At 37.8% G+C, this 21148-nt stretch overlaps 1 protein-coding gene across 4 annotated transcripts in view; it reads right to left on the minus strand.

Moving 5' to 3' along the window:
• The window catches only part of SNX24 (sorting nexin 24), a 93850-nt gene that overhangs the window by 6437 nt on the left and 66265 nt on the right, over positions 1 to 21148 (minus strand). For all 4 annotated transcript variants that reach the window (XM_061468675.1, XM_061468672.1, XM_061468673.1 and 1 more), the window contains 2 exons: positions 1410 to 1504; positions 280 to 312 (listed from right to left, as the gene is read on the minus strand). In XM_061468675.1, the coding sequence (XP_061324659.1) occupies positions 280 to 312; positions 1410 to 1504 (128 nt within the window). The remainder of the gene's footprint in view (positions 1 to 279; positions 313 to 1409; positions 1505 to 21148) is intronic.

Consider the following 21148-nt stretch of genomic DNA (forward strand, 5'->3'; position numbering starts at 1 on the left):
TACTTTAATGGGTAAAAACATTCCCAGAAATTTATTTCAGAGCTAGCAGTACTCTATTAGGGTTTTGCAAAGAATTTCTCAATACAAGGATCCTCAATTCACACTACAAATGGATGGATCTACCACAGCTGATGAAACTAGCCATGATTATAAACACATCTAATTTTAATACTATACTACTGCCATTTTGTCAACTGCACTGAACAAATATAGTAAACACCAATAATTTCAAGTAGTTTATTAATCTGGTGTCCTAGAAAGAGTAGGCATCAAGCTTACCTTGATTCTTCAGATTCTGTTTCATCAAAAGAGCTGCAAGTAAAGTGAGAGGAAACTTTGGTTAAACAAAATTACACTAAAAAGAAAAAGCAAACAAATCCTTTAAGAACCATCAAAGGGAGGAATCTTTTAATAGTCAGTAGTTGTGTAATGTCATGCGATGGAATAACTGTGGGAGATCATATCTTTTTATGACAACCTCTACTTGGAAATGACAGCATCTATTTTACTGAAATAGATTCACAAGCACATCTCTTTGTCTATGAAGCACTGGGGTACAGTCCCACTGAAGGTATTGCCTGACGTTATTCACTGCAAGTGAAAGTACAAGTCTGTAAGCTTCCAAGTCCCTCTGGAGACTGCCCTGGGCCAGATGCTTCCCAGTGTATAGAGGGCCTCAAAATTATTTCCACTTTTTTCACCTGGCCTCCTCTCCACTGCAGATCCACAGAGCTTCCCCTGAAGTGGGAAAGAGCCACATAGCTTTCTGGGGAGCAAGTTCTGCTGGACTATCAACTCTCAGCCTGCATGGCAAAAGAAATTACTTTCCCTACAAAGCTTACAGCTGCAGATGGTAACAGAGCTTCCAGTTACACTGTTTGGGGTGTTTCTGTAGTCATTACATTGACCATACAAAGATTCCCTTCTCCCACCCTGATCAAGAACCCTTCCCAATGGAAAGGCAATGGGGCCATTTGGGTTGATGTCATCAGAAAGGTGAAAGACCCCATTTTCAAACACACAGAGGGAGATCATAGAAGGAGCATAGAATGAACTTCTATTTTGTGCAGTTACTATGTCCATAGGTTTTCTATGCAACTTTAGTGAGTGTTTATGAGTATTGTACATTTCAGTAGATACTTCAAGATCTATGAGAAAATCATGTTTTTCCCCATCTAAACTCTCCTTTCCTAAGAATATTACATGAAACCTCACTTGTGTCTTTGAACAGTCTGGATTTATTTTACCACATTTTGGGGATATAAACATTCTTAACTGAACGTTATGCCCATTTATTTTACAGTGTTAGAGTTGGCAGAAAGACCATTTTAAGTCAATGGAATTGCGTCAGCACTGAGTGAATATGGGCCTCTTGGTCTCCATGTATTTTTCAGTAAATGAGAGCTTACCCACAGCTTTCTGCTTTTGGCAAGCTAGGTACATGGCGAACATTCAGGAAATCAAGAAATATTTTAGGGAGCTCTTCATTTTCTAAAACAACTGTCTGTAAAAAAATAAAGAGAAAAGGCACAATAAATACCCAAGATCTTTTAGTATCTTAATTATCAGACATTTTTATTCAAGCTACCAAAACATTTCCCATTTGCAACACTTTTCAATTCTTACACCCATTTTGGAGTACTTCATTTCAGTAGGAAAACCACAGTTCTTAATGAATCACATATAAATACATTCACTTCATGCCACTACATTGTTTTTCACCTGCCATCACTAGTGCTAAGCTAGATGTCTCTCAAGCAGAGACATCTGGAACTAAGTTACTGGCACACTGATTTGTGAATAAAATCCCGTTTATTTAAAGCATAAATCAGCTATAACACAGTGCTTTTATGTTCACCTGTCTGCCACACCAATGGAAAACTGAAGTCTCCATTTGGTGCAATTTTATTAATACATGCCTTGGTAAATGCCAACAAGCGAAAGAAACTCTTTGCTTAGCTTGACAGATGAGCTTACAACATACTCCTATCTGCACTGGGACTCCTAATGACAGAGCTCTGACCAAATGCTGCTGGCTAGACATGCCACATTCTTCCAGAGCAATGACGTGAAGACTGGACTCCACTCTCCTTTGTTTTCCATTGATTAGATGATTTACAATTTTCAGTAAATTAATTACAAGTATTCTTAAAAATATGTAGCAAATAAATGAGATTCTCAAGTGCATGTTCATCATGAAACAATGACTCTTAAAGAAAAAAGTAGATCTCTGACAGTTTCAAAGAAGCAGACCAAAAATAATCATTGATCATTTTCATGGGGCAAACAGAATAGTTCATAAATTCAACCAATGTCTCACCTGAAAGAGTAAGCCCTTATTTATTTACTGTTCATACTGCCATATATTCTGATAATACACATCACATGCAAATGAAAGCCACAAGCTCTTTCCTAAAAAAGCCTTCCTTCCTTCATAAAGTCCTGATCCAGAGAGGATGTATGCACGGAAGAAACTTCACTAGATTTATAAATCAAACAACTTGTGCAAGTAAAGCTATCCACATCCATCCTGATCATTTTCACACCCTATGTTAGAAGAAACAAACCTAGAGAAGAAACAAGACTGGCAGTGGGAAGAAACATTACTCTTCTTACATTCAGGAGGTAACTTACTCCTGTGTGTATATTCTTTTACATTATAATTAGCACTGCGGAGACACAACAGGATGTAGAGAATAACAAGATTACAAAAAAAAAAATAGGTTGGAAGAGACATTTAGAAGTTCCTCTAGATTTTACAGTAGGTTTTATAGGGAATGGTTTGATTATTTGTGTAATGAAAACCCAGTTAATGTTAAAATTCAGGAAGATGTGCATAGACTTAAAGAGAGAAACCATTTGAAAACAAAGATATTTGAGAACTGCTTCTTTTTTTATGTTACATTTGCAAATCTGAATTCAGAATCTACAGTTCTTCAACAGCTGCAGACATCACTAACAAGTCTGAAAAAAAAAACCAAACCAACAGGAAAAAGGCAGCTTTTGAAATCTCCTGTTCTAGATTTTGGTGGATGTAACAAACAGGGAGGTCTGAAATGTTGGCAAGTGTTAAGCCTTTCAGTTCACCTCCGTATGAACATGCTGCATTAAAAAAATGCCATTTCATTTGCATTCTGAAAAGTCAGCACTCTGCTGCTGCAGAATTTATCCTGTTCTGCATTCAGGTTATGCACAGAAGGAGGGGTGTAGGTGAGTGCATACTCAGAAGGTGTGTGAATTGCATAACAATGCATGTTGTTTGCTCAAATAAATAATCTTAATAATTATATGCAATGAAGAACTGCAAAAAGTTATATAAAGATATTTAAGGGCATACAATACTTACATGCAACCTCATACTTACACTACTGACAGCTTCTTCCAAAAGTTGAGCTGCCTGCTGAGGCTGCTCAACAGAAGAGTGACTGTCAGGGAAGACAAGGATACATGACTATATAAAACGAAAGCTCCCAACACCTCTTACTCGTTTCTACTTCCACTCACTCCAGATTAATATCTTATCCTGTTTCTCTTTTTTTTTTTTATATGACATGCATCAAGTCAACCCAAGAGCTGCTAACCCTGCCCTGACCAAATGTATTTCAGAAAAATATGTAAGGAAATAGCATCTGGTTTATTGTGCTAACCCATATAGTTTGTTAACTGTCAATAACTCTGCTTTGGTGATCAATAAACTTGAAAATGTAGAATTTGCAGAGAAGCAAAGGCAATTTGCACTGTGCTCTATCTTGGATGTTGCCTCTGTTGACTGGGAATTCTGTCATTTCCAGAACTTTATGAAGGCAGGAATGACTGCACTGAACAAATGAGGATTTTTTCAACGGATGTAATGCGACATGCATTTTAAGGAATTAAAAAATAAATGGACGTACAAGTTAATTATACTGATAAGGGGGAAATTACCTTCTGGCTTAACTTCATTTGCTTTGGTATAAAAAAGGGCCAGTGTATAATCCATCCACTTAATATACATGGTAGAAACCAAAGGAAAAGAGAAAAAAACCTTGGGAACAACAACAACAAAAAAAACCCAGCCCTACTAGATCAGGTGTGCCTGTGTAGCTGCATTTCCTACATCTGCTGGTGGCCCAAAGTGGATGTCCAGAGAAAAACATAAGCATGCTTAGCTTCCTATTTAAGTTGTTCAAAAAAATACTCTTAAATCAGAAATAAATGTTAACATAATCGGCTTAATTTAAGTGGGGCAACCCATAACAGAACTGACTTTTAACGTCTAACTGAAAACTTGTGACATACATTTTGCAAACTTGATGATCTTTAAATAATAGCTGATTATAAAAGGTACCAGAAGGTAAAGTCTCTGCACTACTGTCAATAATTTATGATGTGATATGCTCAACTGTAGCCTTTGTTCAAGTGTATATATGTCATTAGCTTGTAAATATGATTATTACCTGTTTGCTCTGCAATCCGAAACGTAGTAGATATTTTCAAAGAAATAGTCTCACAATTAGCTTGTTGGTAATGTGAATTTCCAGTTAATCTTAACTGTATCAAGACCATAGCAATGAGTTTCAATTATGGGCCCCAGAGTGCTAAGTAGACTAACTTAAGAAAAAAAAAACCAAAACCTAAAATAAATAAAAACTTCCAAAACCTCTGGCAAGTGATTGGGAAGTGACTCCAGAAACACATTTTTCAAACTCATTGATTTCAGCTAAACTAAGAGTATAGACGCCATATATTCTTAAAAAATCGTAAAGGGTGTTTATCTGTTACTGTCACACTTTAATGAACTACTGTATGTTTTAGGAAGAAAAACAAAACAACAGACACAAGGGAAAGCCTGGTACTTACATCAGCAGAAATGTCTTTTTCATCAAAAAGATGCAATTATTATGTAACACAAATCACAAAAATCCCAATTTTTCTACCTTATCAGTTTTATAAAATCATGTTTCCTCCAGATTTAATTGATTAGTTGATTTAATTGATTAGTTCTTACAGTGACATCTGAAATACTTAATTGTTGGTTATCTTTTCTCCTACAGCAAGTAGAATATAGTCATAAAATTGCGAAGGGACTTGTTCTGCCTTAACGTTACCTAGATGCCATCATGCAGTGGAAAACAGCGCTAAAATATCACAGGATAATGCTCTCCAACAAGGGAGACACACAAACAGCATAATGATTTCCCACGAGTTTCCTTTTTAGAAAATTGTCTCTAAAGACAGGGTAAACGGTGACTTATCTTCACAGAGGACACTGCAAAATCGAACACTGGCATTTTAGTTAGGTCCAAACCTACTCATCAGCCAATTATAAGAGTAACTGAACATCCTGCTCAAAACCTGAACAAGACTACTTTGATAACCTTAGGAGATCATGCCACAGGAATGCATAGTTTTCAGGTATTTATTATTTTTTAAAAATTATTATTAATAATAATTATTTTTTTATTTTAATGCAAAAAGATTTAAAAATCAATATCTTAATATCACCTATCATATTTTCTCAAGGTTACTGGAACAGTTGTTGGAGAGCAAAAAATGCGAGAGGGGAGCTGATTTACAAGGTTTTTACGAGTCCTTACAGACTTTTCCATTCAATCAGGTTTAGTCTGAAATGCTGTACTGTTTGGATGAAAAAGTTCATGACAGTTTTTCTTCTCTTCACAGGCAGAGATACTTCACAATACCTAATTCAGTGGTGCAGCTAAAATGTGGGAGAAGAAAATCAATACATTCCAGCTACAGTAAGTAGGCTGGAGTGTCAGTCTCCACTGGGACCAAAACCCACATCTTTTAGAACACTTTACAGTCTACATTCTTCCACTAACCTCCTTTTTGTGAAGTGCTTTATACAGTCCCATGAAATGATAAAAAAGTTACCAAAAGAACACATTAACTAAAAACCAACTAGACAAAGGAACCAGACTTCTAAGAGCCAGCTTTTCTTTTTTTAAAGTCACAGCAGATACAATAACGTTTTATATTACCCATTGTGAAGAACTATGAAGAAACCACTTCCTTCTTCAGTAAGAATGTTGTTATAGAATTATTTCTAAATAAGTTGTCACTTAAGCTTTACTAAGGAATTGCCACTTTTCATTATTACTAAAAACATGTTTTTCAAGACAGGAGGTTATCAAACATGCTTAAAACCCTGTATAAAGATACAAGAAACATGCAAACATGCATATAACAATACAGAAGTGATGCTCCATGCAAAGTACCAGCTAGCTAACACTCCTAGGCTGCATATCAAAGGGGGGGTCAACCGTAAAAAAAGGCACAGAGGGGAATCGCCCCTGTGAACCGCAAGACTGGAGAGTAAAAAATCCTGTACCAACTTTCAGATTCGTTATACTTCCATTGAGCTTAAAACTTGCAAGGTTATCTCCTGAGTGACAAATCCATCTATCACAGCATTCTCAAAGTACATGGAGGATAAGTGAACTGGATAGAAATGAAGTCATGTGAGTTATATGACTGCTGGATCATCATTGAAAATATGTACGCAAATTTATGACAGCATCTATAAGCTATTAACACTTCTATTTAAGCCTTACTTAACCTAAATTTAAAGCACTTTAATAATTTTCACTAAAATTACTACCCACTAAGTTTTAAGGTAGTCAGTACTTCAGTTAGAAAGCTAGTTAATTATGCATTTGCAGTCCCAACTAGTATTTAACTACTAAGTGCAGAACAAATTGACTTGAGGCTATGTGCACAAACATAAGCCATTTGTTGTGAAAAATACAACACTGAATTTTTTTTTGAAAACTGGGAATGTAGTAGGAGCAAACAGTGAATATCTCTGCAGCAAAATAGGAGACTAACCTTTGAAAGATTAGAAACAAAGTGCAACAGACTACGGTTCCTTTGAAAAATAAAAATGAAAGGAAGCAGTCAATATAATTTCCTGAGAGACTGCTCAAAGGACTGGAGGTTAGGACAAAGCTCACTGAGAAATGAAGAAATCAACAGAGCAAAAGGAAAAGAAGCAGAAGGGCAGGATGAGCTAACGATATAAAAAAAAAAAAAAGTAGGAACAAGAAAGGCTTTTAAAAATAAGTATTGCAAAGAGTAAACAGATCCCTTAATGACAAAAAAGACACCAAAATAAATGTTGATTTTAAAACGGCTTAATTGAAGTGTTTCTTAAAAGTCAATGGACCCCTAAGACAATGGACATATAACAAGTAATTAAGATCCTGTCAATAATGCTACTGGTAACAAACAGGTGCAGGACTACCTTAGACAATAACATACATATATATCAATCAGTAGATCTAGAAAATACACATTCCAGGATGGTAAAGAAATTGGATAGCTATGCTTGGAAGTCTCCTCGAAGTACAGGGGAAGAAGATTTGAAAAAAAAGCAAACACATTTACAATACACTACACAAAAGACAAAGCAGAATAGGTTAACACTTGAGCTACTGTTTTCTGAAATCTTAAAGGAACTAAATAAAAATACACTGTAAATTACCACATCCCCTCCAACATTCAGGTTTCAAACTAAAACACCTGGAAAGTCTGGCAACTGGAAGTTTTTTTGGCTCCTCATAGTCAGATGCTGCCGTCCTTATATGCTTTTGCATACTGAGGAGGAGGTCAGATGGGATAAAGCAGCAAAAACCCGCAATGGTATCAGATCAGGTAATTAAAGACTACCACAAATACATACTTGAAGGCAAATAAAGCCAGTACTGAAATGTGAGTTTCAGGTTTTCCAAATTTGCAAGTGTTACTTAAGTCCTAAGAATGCTTCTCTAAATACTGGGATTTAGTGCATGTTCTTGTCTTCTTAGTATGAGATAACTCCTTAGAATTACAGGATCATTTAGGCTGGAAAAGACCTTTAAGATCATCAAGTACAACAATTAACCTAGCACTGCCAAGTCTACCATTTAACTATGTCCCTAAGCACGTCTACACATTCTTCAAACACCTTCAGGGATAGTGACTTCACCAGTTCCCTGGGCAGCCTGTTCCAATGCTTAACAACACGTTCTGTGACAAAATGCTCCTAATGTCAATCTAAACCTCCCCCGGTACAACTTGAGGCCACTTCTTCTCATCCTATCACTGGGTACTTGGGAGAAGACACCAACACCCACCTCACTACAACCTCCTTTCAGTTGTTTAGAGTGATAAGGTCCCCCCTGAGCCTCTTCTTCTCCAGAGTGAACATCCTGGTTCCCTCAACCATTCCTAGTCAGATTTGTGCTCCAGACCCTTCACTAGCTTCCTTGCCCTTCTCTGGACCCACTCCAGCACCTCAATGTCCCCCTTGTAGTGAGGGGCCCAGAACTGAACACAGGATTCGAGGTGCAGCCTCACCAGTGCAGTACAGGGGGATGATCACTGCCCTGGCCCTGCTGGCCACACTATTGCTGATACAGGCCAAGATGCTGTTAGCCTTCTTGTGGGTACATGCTGGCTTATGTTCAGCTCCGTCAATCAGCACCCCCAGGTCCTTTTCCACTGAGCAGCTTTCCAGTCACTCTGCCCCAAGCCTGGGGCGTTGAATGGGAAGCATAGCAAGCCAGCTACCCAAAACAAAGGACCTTCAGGATCCCCTCGCCATGACCTTCTCGCCATCAGGCAGATAGAACTGACCTAGGAGACAAGGGAGGTTGGAAAGGGGTTACTCTTTTTTGCATGTGGTTCTTGTGGCCCAAGGGCAGGACCCGGCACTTTGCCTTGTTGAATCTCACACCACTGGCCGCAGCTCATTGATCCAGCCTGTCCAGATTCCTCTGCAGAGCCTTTCTATCCTCCAGCAGATCAACACTCCTGCCCAAATGGTGTCATGTGCAAACCGACTGAGGGTGCAATGGATCCTCTCACCCACATAAAGATATTAAACAGAACTGGCCCCAGTACTGTGCCCTGTGGAACACCACTTGTGACCAGCCACCAACTGGATTTAACTCCATGAGCCTGGCCATCCAGTTTTCACTCGGTAAAGAGTATGCTTGTCCAAGCCATGAGCAGATGTTTCCTTCCTTTTTTTTTTTTTCCCTCGGTCTCCTCATCAAAGGATGTCTCTAATTGAGGCCATAAACCACAGAGAAGTATATTTGCGTACAGTTACAGTAACAAATCAGCAGGCTCACACATTATCTTGCCTAAGGAAACTCATTGATTAATTCTCTGATTTGCCCCTGGTCTATACCATATTATCTACAGCTGCTTTAGAACAGGAAGACTAAAAAAATGTTAAAAATGTTTTTAAAAAAAAAGAAAGTCCTATAAGAGAACTGGGGATTTATAAACTGGTACACCTGTTGCAGGGAAGTTAGCAACAACTGCAGTAAGTACTGCGTGGATAAACACATCTGGATAGAAACGGATCACAGAGCTGCTGTTAAAGGAGGCCCTGTTTCAAAACTTACTGCAATCCCTGACAGGATCAAGAAGCATGGATAAATATGGCCCTGTTGTTTAAGCATACTTTCATTTCCAAAAAGCTTTTGAAAAAGACCCCCACCAAAGACATGGATGTAAACTAAACAGACATGATCTTGCAAACATAAGCAGTTACAGGTCCTGAAACAAAGGATAGGAGAATGCAGCCCACAGTGGTGCATATTGGAAAACGTAACAATGATGGGCTTTAGACTGACCATTAGTAATCAGAGAAGTGAGATACTGGGGGCTACGATGTATCCCTCAAAGGACAAGCTTGTTATCTAGCAGCAACTTAAAAAAAACAGATCATAAACTTATTAGAAATTATTAGAAATCAAGAACTCATTAGAAGTAATAATTATATGTTGCTAATATTACGGAAAAGGAAAGAATTTAGAGATAACAAGACACTTCTTTATGGAACAGGTAGCTGAATCATGGGTCACAGGACATTGCCAACGCTAAAAAATGTGTTTAAAGGAGAGACTGCACAGAATGATGGAAGAGGAATTCATTGAACTGAAAACACATGGCAATACAGAGTGTATTCAGAAAGAATTATCAAGGCATGTTCTCTCTGTTCTCCCTCATGTACCTGCTTTTGAGCCCTATCAGATGCAGGCTATTCTCCCAGAGAAACCTCTGGTCTAATCTGCTCCAAATATTATTTTACAGTATGCCAGGTGACTTACAGGGTTAACTGTGCTAGTCCAGAGTAGCAGATGGCTCTCCCAGAGAAGGAAGATGGCCAATTCACTCTCTCATCTCTTCATATCCCTCGTCCTCTGTGCCATTTAGGTGACTGGGAGAGGCTGCTCCCACCTGCCAGTTCTCATCAGCAAAACTCCATGATGAAAGGTAAATTGTTGGCTTCCATGCACTCAGAGCCCCTCTACCTCCTTCCTCTCTCAGCAGTAGAGACATGAGAGCTCTGTTCTGCTCAGTGGATCCTTATGTGAAGGACTGCCAGGGACAGAGGATAGAGCTGGTGGCTAACCCGGTGGTGCTGGCCAACATCCCAACTTGCAGGCAGTGAAGACAAAGGGGTGATGCAGGGATGATAATCCAACACCTCTTCCCTGCTGTCAACTCTGAGGAGTTCTATTTTAGAAATATGCGCATTCTTTAAAGATTTGCAAAGCAAAATAATTTTAGGACAAAACAAAGGTAAAACAGGAAAGAGTTAAAGGAACACAACAAATATTTTCAGAAAACTTTCAGATGTTACCTGGAACCAGGTACTGTTTGTCTTGGTTTACCTGTACTGAATACAAATTATCTGAGAGAAAATACATTTCTATTGTAAAATGGAAGTGAAATTACTGTTATTTCAATTTGCTAGATGTTTTATGTAGTCACACTGTGAGATATATTAATTCATATTTCATAAAAAATGCTGCTTGACACAGAATACAGTTTTGGCTGCAGAATGGCTGCAGTTTTGTATTTTCATGCTTACTTTCTAGACATACTAAAATATATATAAAAATATTTTTTCTCCTTTTATTACGTTATTTCAAAGAGGAGCTTGAAGAAAATTGTCACTTATCTCTACACAGAGTGTTTACTATTTTTCCTGCACTGCTGTCGTTTCTAACTGCTGTATTTACTATGCTTGTAAGAAGTCCCTTATAAGAAGAAAAACTGTGAGCAATTAAAGAACTAAGCTGTTCTCCATTCTTCAGAGCCAAGTGTGACAATATTACCTCAACAGTCAGAGAAACAGAGGCATAGTTCTGCAGCATGACCATCTTTCTCTTCATCTCCCCAGGCCTCCAGTCTCTGGATAATGTCACAGACTATTCTGTTAAAACACTTACGTTGAATTGGATCTTGATTTTTTTGTTGGATAATGTGGTTTTGGTCAAGTAAAGCAGCTTGCAAGAACTGAAAAAGCCCAGAACAATACTGAAACCTTTAAGAATAGCCTTGAAATAGCATTTTCACTTTTTTTGTTTGAGAAAAAAAGCATCCCACAGCTCCAATTTTGCTGGTTTTGCTGGGAACAAGGAAAGAGCCAGGTATGTGATGAAGACTGAGGAAATTACCTATTAAAACCAAGTCTCTAAGTCTTACTCTCCCACAAGAAGGTTAATTACATGTAAATGTTGTATCAAAAATCTAGAAATCATTGAGGGATGACTTCCCCATCTGCATTGTTTCCACAAGGTACGGTAACAAAAATGCTATTCAAGTCTACAATAACTTATTTTGTTATATCTCCTTGATATTTTCTTGTCAGAGGTTTTGACTCATAGTGAACTCCTGAGAAATGATTCGACATTCCCTTTGAAACTAATTAGACTAAGCAGCAGGTACCCAATCCAAAGTCCAAACAAGAGATGTAGAAAGCACAGGGAATTCGCTGCACCAGGGGTTAGTAAGCTCACAGTGCCATTTTTGCAGAGGTAACAAGGGGTAACTTAGCTGACCACACATGTTTAGATTTATATGGTGAGTTTTTTTGGGGGGATTTCTTCTTTTTTAGTTTTGTATGTTGGTAGCTCTTTCAGCACAAAATGTGGTGTTGAATAAGGACTCCAGGCTATTTTACAGTGTTGGAAGTGTCACTGCAAGGAAACTGGTAAGCTTAATTTTAAGAACTCTGAAGCTTCCATTACATTTTAATCAGCTTAATAAGAAAATACAATCTGCAGTTGCAAGACATTTACTTACTTTTAACAGCAAAAGTGAGGTAAAAGTCTGTAGGTTTTTTTCCTTTTGTTTTGTTTTGTTCCCCCAAATTATTAACATACTAACAACTTACTCCGATATCCTAATTGTGTAGTTAATGAGGTTGTTGTTCACACTAGGGCAGAGAAGCACAAAGTTTTGATCACTAACAAACTCAGAAATGAGACTTGGGGGCTGAGGAAAATGAGTCAGTCTTAACAGTGTATATAGATACCACAGGAATAGGACAATAGTATAAATGTCTTTGTTCTAGTTTGTGAAAACAACTGGCTTTCTTGTAGAACCACTGTAGCAAAGAAAAATCTGTTTTAAAACATCCCCTTTTTCAGATCATATTGAATTACCTTCTGTTTGTAATAATTCTTATGTTTTAAACATTTCCCTAGCACCACAGGAGACCAAGACACAATCAACTTAGAACAATGCAGTAGATGCTGTGCTGACAGCATTAGCCATTGACTCAAAAGCATCAGTTTTCTGAGAAATTCAACAAGGTTTGCTCTCTTTGGAAAACATTTGTAGGAAATTTCTACTCTGCACGGAAACCAATAGGTTAAAGTCAAAGGTTCAGACAATCTCTTCTTGCCTACTTATGCTACAGAAGCAGCATAAGAAATGGTCAAGATGTAGTGATATCTAACCATATGGATATCAAAAAAGCTTAGAGAGCATTTCATAAATTACACAGGCAAGTTGGAATCAATGTCAGAGAACAGAAGCTTGAACAGATGAAGTAGGACATTTTTTAACAGACACTAATATGTACGTTTAAATTAAATTCTTGATTAATAACTACTATGCTGTAAGAATGTTTTGTCAGGGGTTATAACTCATGGATTATTTTCATTAAAAAGGAAGACAATATAAATGACTTGGACAATAACAGGGCGGTCATAACAGAGTAAATTATTTTGCCAAACAACATCAGAGCAGGAAGATGCTCAAGACTGTTCAAAAATCAACAGTAAGCACTTCCAGCGGTAACAGCCACTGCAGAACAGTCATGTGGGCAAGGAAGACTTTAATATGTGTTGTCAGAATATTTAACTGGTCCAGTTTTGTCATCAATAGGCTGAGTTTGTTAATTCTTGTACTAACACACATGTGGACCTTGACAGATGTGTTACTTCTGTGTTAAACCAGATTGACTGGGGACTGCACCCTGCTTCTTTGCACCACCCACCATACTACTCCTCCAGAAATGAGACTTTCAATCATCTAAAATGTCTTAAAACAGTAATTCCTATGCCTTATTTACTGAAACCTTCCTTTATCATGCATGTAATTTTCATTAAAATCTGTCAAATAAAGACTTTGTTCATGTCAAAATTTTACATTAAATACCCTTGCAAATTTTCAGAAAAAGCTCTCTTTGTCCCTCTTCCCACTTACACCCATTACAGGAGAGATCCAACAGCAAATTATTAAATTCTTTACTCATCAGTGAAATGAACTGTTTGCAGAATGAAGCCCAGCATACTGCAGCATGACTTTGTCTTGCTAAGGAATAGACAGTGTCTAAACAAGCAGGAGGGAAAAAAAGTATAAATAAAAGATACAGCAGCTAAAAAGTGTGGTGTAGAGTCTCTGATCCTAAATTCTGGATGCTCTTTACACCCTTAAGTACTTGCTTGCTCATGGATTCAATCTACAGTGAGAATTAATGCTACCAGAAGTGCTAGAACCAGGCAAAGTAACTCCCTTTCTCTGCAAGTACACAAACCCCGCTTTTTGTCTGTGCAGAACTGCTAACAGAAGTTGCAAGTTTTCCCTTTTATTTCTTGCCAAAAAAAGCAACCCCAAACAATCCTCAAAATGCCTTGTCCCTCCTTTTTCAATCCCGACACCCTGGCCAAAACCTTACCTCTCAGAGAAATGAGCATCTCTTGTTACATGCTGCTCTGTAACTATAGGAGCAAATCAATAGCAGCTGAATGCCATCTGCTTCGGGCAGCAGAACAGCACCAAAAGTGTGAGCAATGCATCTTCCCTTATTGAAAGGCTATTTTATGCAAGTAAACAATTCGTCGTCTTCTTGCACGCTTGATGCTCATTTACCACTTTTGATCAATAAAATATGCAAAACAACAAAAAAATTGAATCCTAAGAGTAGTTCTGATGCCAGTGTGATAGTTAATCAATATCAGGTCTCTGTTCAGTAAGGCAGGCAGTAGGGTAACTCCCTTATTGTATGAACCCAGAAAAAAGTGTGGAAATGTGTCTTCTTGCCTTTAAAAATACAGTACGAGAAACAAAACTTTATGCTGCAAATTAAAAAAAATAAAAATAAAAAATATTGAAACTGGAAGCACTATTTCAATTGTATTTTTCCCCCTCCCTGTACAGAGTGTCCTTATGTCAGCCTCCCTGATAATTTGTTGCAAAGAATCTGCTGTTATGCTGTTGATGGTGGTCTACTATCATTAGCAGAGATACCATTGTAGCCATTACAAGACATACTTTGGACAGCAACCCACTCTGTTTCCTTCTAAAGCTGCTCTACCTTATTAAGTCTTGGCTTTCAATGTATTTATGCTTCAGGTGAATTCAGTTTTTCTGTTAAAAACAAACTGCTATGGGAATTTCTTTTGCACAGTGTTTCTCTTAGTCAGACCACAAACTGCCTTATTACATTAAGCCTCCTGACAATTGATTCAAGTAGAATACTCCTCTCCCAACAAAGAAAACGACATTTTTACAGATACTGCAGAACAAAACCTCCAATTCAAACAACTCCCTAAAATAACACAAAATACTTGAAATAACTGCTACTCACAAAGGCTGTCTACTGTAGAGAGCCATATATGCTAATAAAAAAAAAAAAAACCCAAACTACTCTCTTATTCGAACAGCAATTTTGAAGATTATATCACAAATATGAAGCCACAAATGTAGTTCCACACTCTATGTTCTGATCTGCATTTAATACTGCATTTTCTTCATGGTTCCTTCCTGCTTGTACCTAGAAAACACAATTATTCAGATATGTGGCCCTTACTCACTTTTGGTTATTTGAACTGAAAAAAAGCTTGGTACACTTCTGTAGAAGACTGTCTTTTGCAGCGCTTCCATTTAAGAGAACTACCAAGAGAAGGACTTAAAGAAACAAAACCAAAAACCTGTTCTCTAGATTTGCAATGCAAAGACACTTCCCAATGTACTGGTCATGGACTTCTAGAAAAGATTTATTAAGGTGAAGCCAAGCAATGCTGAATAAAATATCATTTCATGATCAGATTAGAACCAAACACTAACTTACAGACAAGCAGCAATGCTTATACCCAGGAGGTACAGAAAATCTCTTGTTTGTTGTTTGGTTCTCGTAATTCTCACAAAAACAAGCAACTGGAAGAACGTATTTATAAATCAAGCTGTATAGAATTTTTAAGATAATTACTGGTAATTAACAAAGCACATGTTTGCACATATGAAAAAGGTCCTTCTGACCAATCAGTGAAACTTAATAAATGTAAGACAGGTTTGGGGTTTGGGTTTATTTAAATGTGTGAATTAGAGGCTGATTTGTAAGCAACAGTTCAATATTTTTCTTTGAAAAAAAAAAGACCCTGTAAGACCCCAAACATCTGTAGTTATAACAGACAGCTGTCCCTTCTGCATAACGAAGCTTGGATCAAGCTCCTTCTGCATGTCTTCTTCAAAAAAGCTTATGAGTTTACATGAACTCCAATATACAGTTTGATCACATTTACAGAAGCCAAAACAATTTTGATCAAATTAATAATAGAGAACATAGTAGTGAAAACACAGTAGCTTTGAGTCAATGACCCAACTAGCAGCAAGGGTATAATTTAAAGTCAGAAATTTCCAGTGCATGCACCGTTAGCCACAGTGAGCCTGTTACTGCTCTAAAGGGAATTGTTTGCCTCTTATTAGATTTTCTACAGCACAACCATAAGTGATAAATGTACTGCTGTACTCACTGTCAAGTTAATCAATGCTGCCAAAGTTTTCTTGACCTAACAGTAATCCATAAAGTGAGCGGCATTTTCTCTATCCCTATGACATCTCAGTCCTCAGTGGGGATACAAATCTTCCAACAGCTTCTTAAAAAAGATGAAAAAAAAAACCAAAGCAAAGCAGAGGGAAAAAAAAGATATTTTCAAATTCTGTCTTTAAATTACCAGACTCTGAGAATTCCTTGACTCTCTGACAAATCGGTTAAAAATGAAGGCCACAAAATGGATTCAGTTTGATGGTTAGAACACTAGCAAATGGATAACTTCACAGAAGATAAAGCCTTGCCTACTGAAAAGAAGGTAAAAAACAGCTTCAGAAGTCTTCCAAGGAAACAGCTGGATTAGTGCCAAGGTTCAAATGGAGCATGGTGCAGCAATTCTGAAGACAGTAATGTGAAAACAATAATAAAAAATCACCACCAATAAAACTTGTCTATTGCTGCATCTGGCTGTGATTCACAGTCCCCGACAGGCATCACCACAGCAAAGAAGAAAAAGTCAGGAGACAACCCCTGGTAGAACAAGCTGCTCTATAAACAAACTGCTGCCATGCTCTCATAAGCAATTACAGACATATGAAATATGAATTGCCATTGATTTTTCTTCCAGAGGTCACTCTACTCCATGTTTTACGCACGCTAGGTATTTATTTGGGTGGCAAACTGACAAGTTTTTACAGAATTGACGGAACAATGTAATACTTGCTAAATCACAGGTACTTCATTATAGTTCTGTTCCTTGACACTTGTCCCTCCCAAAACTCACTAGCAAGGGAGTCCTTGATAAAGGTGAGGAACAATGCAATTCCTTGTGAGAAGAAATCATCCTAACTTGGTCAGCAAATTCTTATTTACTTCTGCTGTGCTGATGGCAGAAAAGCAGCAGCAGTCAGAGGGCTGCATTTATCACAGCATAGTAATTTTGCAATGTTCTGATTTGGCTAAAACTCTCCACATCCTTGTTATTGAAAACAGGATGACTTCTCTGGAAAGGAGAAACAAGATTGCAAGTTAGCTCGCTAACAGAAGTAACATAGCTGCCTGGATTTCTGTTAAAAAATAATATAACATGAAAGTACTGCAAAAATGTCAAACTGCTCTCTAAAATTTCATGGTTTTAATGCTGTTTCCACACATAGCAATTGCTTGATGTCCCTTACTCAGCAATTAGAGAGCTACTTAATTTTGGCCAGTAAAGTGGACTGAGAATCAAGAATTCCCGAATCATATACTCTGGCATTTTTAGACAGCAGTCTTCCTTAGTTATATTGTTGTTTTCTGACATCAGTATTTGGTCTCTGGGCTTCCGATGCCAGAAGAATTAGCAAAAAGACTGTGCTGCACAGGTATTCTGGCCCGAGAGGGTCTTGTTTACCCTGCAAATAAGCCTTGGCATCTGAAACTAACCTTAAATTGTTATTTTGTCACAATTCTTGGTGCCTCAGTGCAAGGACAGAACAATACTACTGTGGCACAGACAGCTTAATCAGACTCTAGGCTCCATGATAAGCAAATAAGAGTATCTGAAGGGGGCCTATAAGGATGCTGAGGAAGGACTCTTCATTAGGGACTGTAGTGATAGGACAAGGGGTAACAGCTTGAAACAGGGGAAGTTTAGATTGGATATAAGGAGGAAGTTCTTTATTGTGAGGGTGGTGAAGCACTGGAATGGATTGCCCAAGGAAGTTGTGAATGCTCCATCCCTGGCAGTGTTCAAGGCTGGGATGGACAGAGCCTTGGGTGACATGGTTTAGTGGGAGGTGTCCCTGCCCATGGCAGAGGGATTGGAACTAGCTGATCTTAAGGTCCCTTCCAACACTAACTATTCTATGATTCTATGCCACCAGTGAAAGTACACTTGGAGAATTTGCACCCTGAAATCAAAGCATATGTGGATATAGTATAAGGGTTCAGAAAGGATCTATAGTTGAACTGAAGTCTACAAAACTCCTTGCATTCTTTGTTGACTGGACACAGAGGTATCCTTCAACACATGATCATTAGAAGACACCATTATGAATGATATGTAGACTGAATAAACCAGTCAAGGGGACAAAATGAAATTTCAGGGAAAAACCAGCAAAACAAGAAAAGGTGGGAAGATGGGTATTGACATATGAAGTCGAAAGAATCTGCTGTAAATATAAAAAAGTAGTGGTTGAGATAATATACAAATATAGATATGATAACATGCTGGTTATAACTGGTAAATATACTACAGGAAAAATAATTCAGATTGTGAACACAATGTACTTGTGATGATGGATTAGTGCCCTGTCCATCCACACATTAACAAACCCAGGTCCGCCATCTGCCCAATATGTCAATGCGTCAGTCAATGGTCAGAATGGTCAGTGGTGGACTTCCGTCTTACTTCTTGGGTGAACATCACCATTTTGTAAAATTGGGCTAAAATAATTGGCCAATCTCAAGCAATTGGGATTTTCTTTTTTATTTCTTTTTTTTTTTTTTTTTTCCCAACATCCATTTTTTAATTTATTTTCAGATTCCAAGGCTGGCTATCAGAGCACTGAAGTGCTGTCTGTACTTTTATACTAATCACACTGCTCCTGAGCACCTGCACTGGACCACAACAACAGCCTCCTGCATCATTAGAGCACAAATGCATCACAAAACCTACTAACATTTATTTCCAATACTACAAAAAGACCTCAATATCCTATGGTAAATTACTCTTACAGAACCTGTCCTCATCGTTCCAGCTTTTAAAGTTGGATAATTAATTAAGGTCACATAATTAAACTTACCTGAATTTGATTAATTATAAAAAAAATCCACCTGTAAAGCAGGTAAACACTAGTTTATGGCATATAAATACAATGTTATTACAAAAAAGCAAACTGCTTCCTAACCCTGAAGTTATATGACTGCTGCTGTTCAAAACTATTAGCATGTATCACTGCATGACCTTGACTGAGTCCAAACAGACAGAGAACCATCTGACTGGATAATGTAGACACAGCTGCTTAAGTGCTGTGGCTGTGATTATGAATCCTGTGCAAGGTCTTTGCTCCTCTGTAATCTCCTGTTACTTTAAGAGTGCTTTTGAAACATTACATTAGGAATCTTCCCCACTGAACTTAGGTGTGTGGTCTGGATCCCATGCTGAAAAGTCCACTTGGACTGCTGGCAAAATTGGAAGAGGTTTCACCTGGCTAACTTCCTCTTGATTTCTTGGGGATGTTCGGAACATTTTTGAGAAGCAAACATTACAGGGAAACTGCTTAGAAAACCACAGTTACCACAGTATGCAACTGTTATCTCCCAATGACTTGGCAGGAAGGATTTAAAGAAAAATACTGTAAATGATCTGTGTTCAAAGTGCTATGTCTTTTGTAGCATGTCTGTTATCATCAGTTCATGAGCTGATATGATACCATACTAGCACAGCTATGAATGCTGGATTTCCCTACTGATAATGATATTCTGGAAATAAAAAAAGATAAGACACTAAAAAATGGAGGATGAACTCCCCCAGCCAGACACACATAACTGGAATGACATTTTCTAAGAACATTTTATTGGGAAAGTTACCACTGACCTTTTCATTTTCCTAGAATAGACACAGCCAGTGGGTTGCAACAGCATAAGAAATAAGATTTGTATCTAACCATTTTAAAACTGTAATTCTACAAAAGCAGACTCCAGCCACTTTGCTGCTGTAAAGGCCATGGACACACCACAAAACCTGCTGTTCCAAGACAGCAGTTTTAAAAGCTGCGGCAGCTGGTGTATTTGTGCTGTCAGTTTACATGAGTGATGCCAACATCAGCAATATGACTTACCTAACCAACATAGTTCTGTAAAATTCGATACACAAATAAGCCTGTTTAGTGTGTAATTGACTATGTGTATCCTCTCCTGCCTTCTTCTTGATGGAGCACATTACTCCAAAGCCTTATATACACAACAAATATATACTAATACTCAAAGCCTATATATCTATTTTGATATTTAAGTGACAGAGAGGCTTTCTCCTCATGCTGATGCACTCATTCTCAAAAGGCAAGAGGCTGGGACATAAGAGGATCATCTAGGTGTCATCTGTCATTAAGAGAAATATCTAGGGGACCCACGTGCAGAATGATGCTTGTACCACATGGGTCAATACTACTTGGTGTGCATGGACAGCTGAAAGAAAAGAACACCCATCAAAAATGTCTTTGGGGACACCCACCTGTATTAAAGAGGAATCAAAATCCAACATGCTAGGTTTAAGTCTCTATCAGGCACATGGGTTACTGGTTATTAACAGAAGCAGACACTTAACAGATTATCGTATGTAGACAGTAAAAACCACAAACATAGTGTAAGCAGGGCTTTCTTGAGCTTTAGAAGTAATTGGAATGAATCTTGTGACCGGCTCTGAATTGTAGGATCTGAGATTTTCCCATGTGTGTTATTTCCTGCACAATGTTCAAGGAGAAATGTACACAGCAGAGGTGTCAAATACAATTTGACTCCCACAAATGAGGTCTTGAAAAGAAAAGGCTTTTAGTGCTTCTGTTGTGAGGAGAAACAAACAAGACTTACTCCTATATCACAGATAAAATTTTCCTTTGTTCTTAGTGGTTACTTGCAACTCTATTTTTTTTTCCACCACTGCTTCTTACTGCTTTATGTAAAATTTGGATTCATTGATAACACTGGTTTACTCTGACTGTTATACTGAGCTCTGAACTAATTGCTCTCAATTAATGTGTTCCACTCTTTGATAGCTTATTTATCAGATTAGGAAAGATAGATTTAATGGTACTTGCTGGAAACAAGTTCTTTAATTGGAAATACCAGAGTGTTTAGCTCACTTCGTGCTCTAACAATTGAGGACAATTTGGAAAAGCATTTTTCCCCCTACTATCGTGTCCTTGATTAGATATCCAAAGTAGCAGACAAAACAAATGACAATACCAACTAGCAATATTGGTTCAAATAAAAGCCAGCAGCCAAATTACTTACTATGAGAAATGTGAACCATCCCCATCAATTCCAATGCTGTGTTACATTCATTTTGCTCTATCTTTGCCTCCCACGAAGGTAAATTGCAAA

The sequence above is a fragment of the Pezoporus flaviventris genome, unplaced genomic scaffold, assembly GCF_033815535.1.
Source record: "Pezoporus flaviventris isolate CSIRO_AGI_PZ_B2104156 unplaced genomic scaffold, CSIRO_AGI_Pfla_v1 ptg000050l, whole genome shotgun sequence".
NCBI classification, from domain to species: domain Eukaryota; kingdom Metazoa; phylum Chordata; class Aves; order Psittaciformes; family Psittacidae; genus Pezoporus; species Pezoporus flaviventris.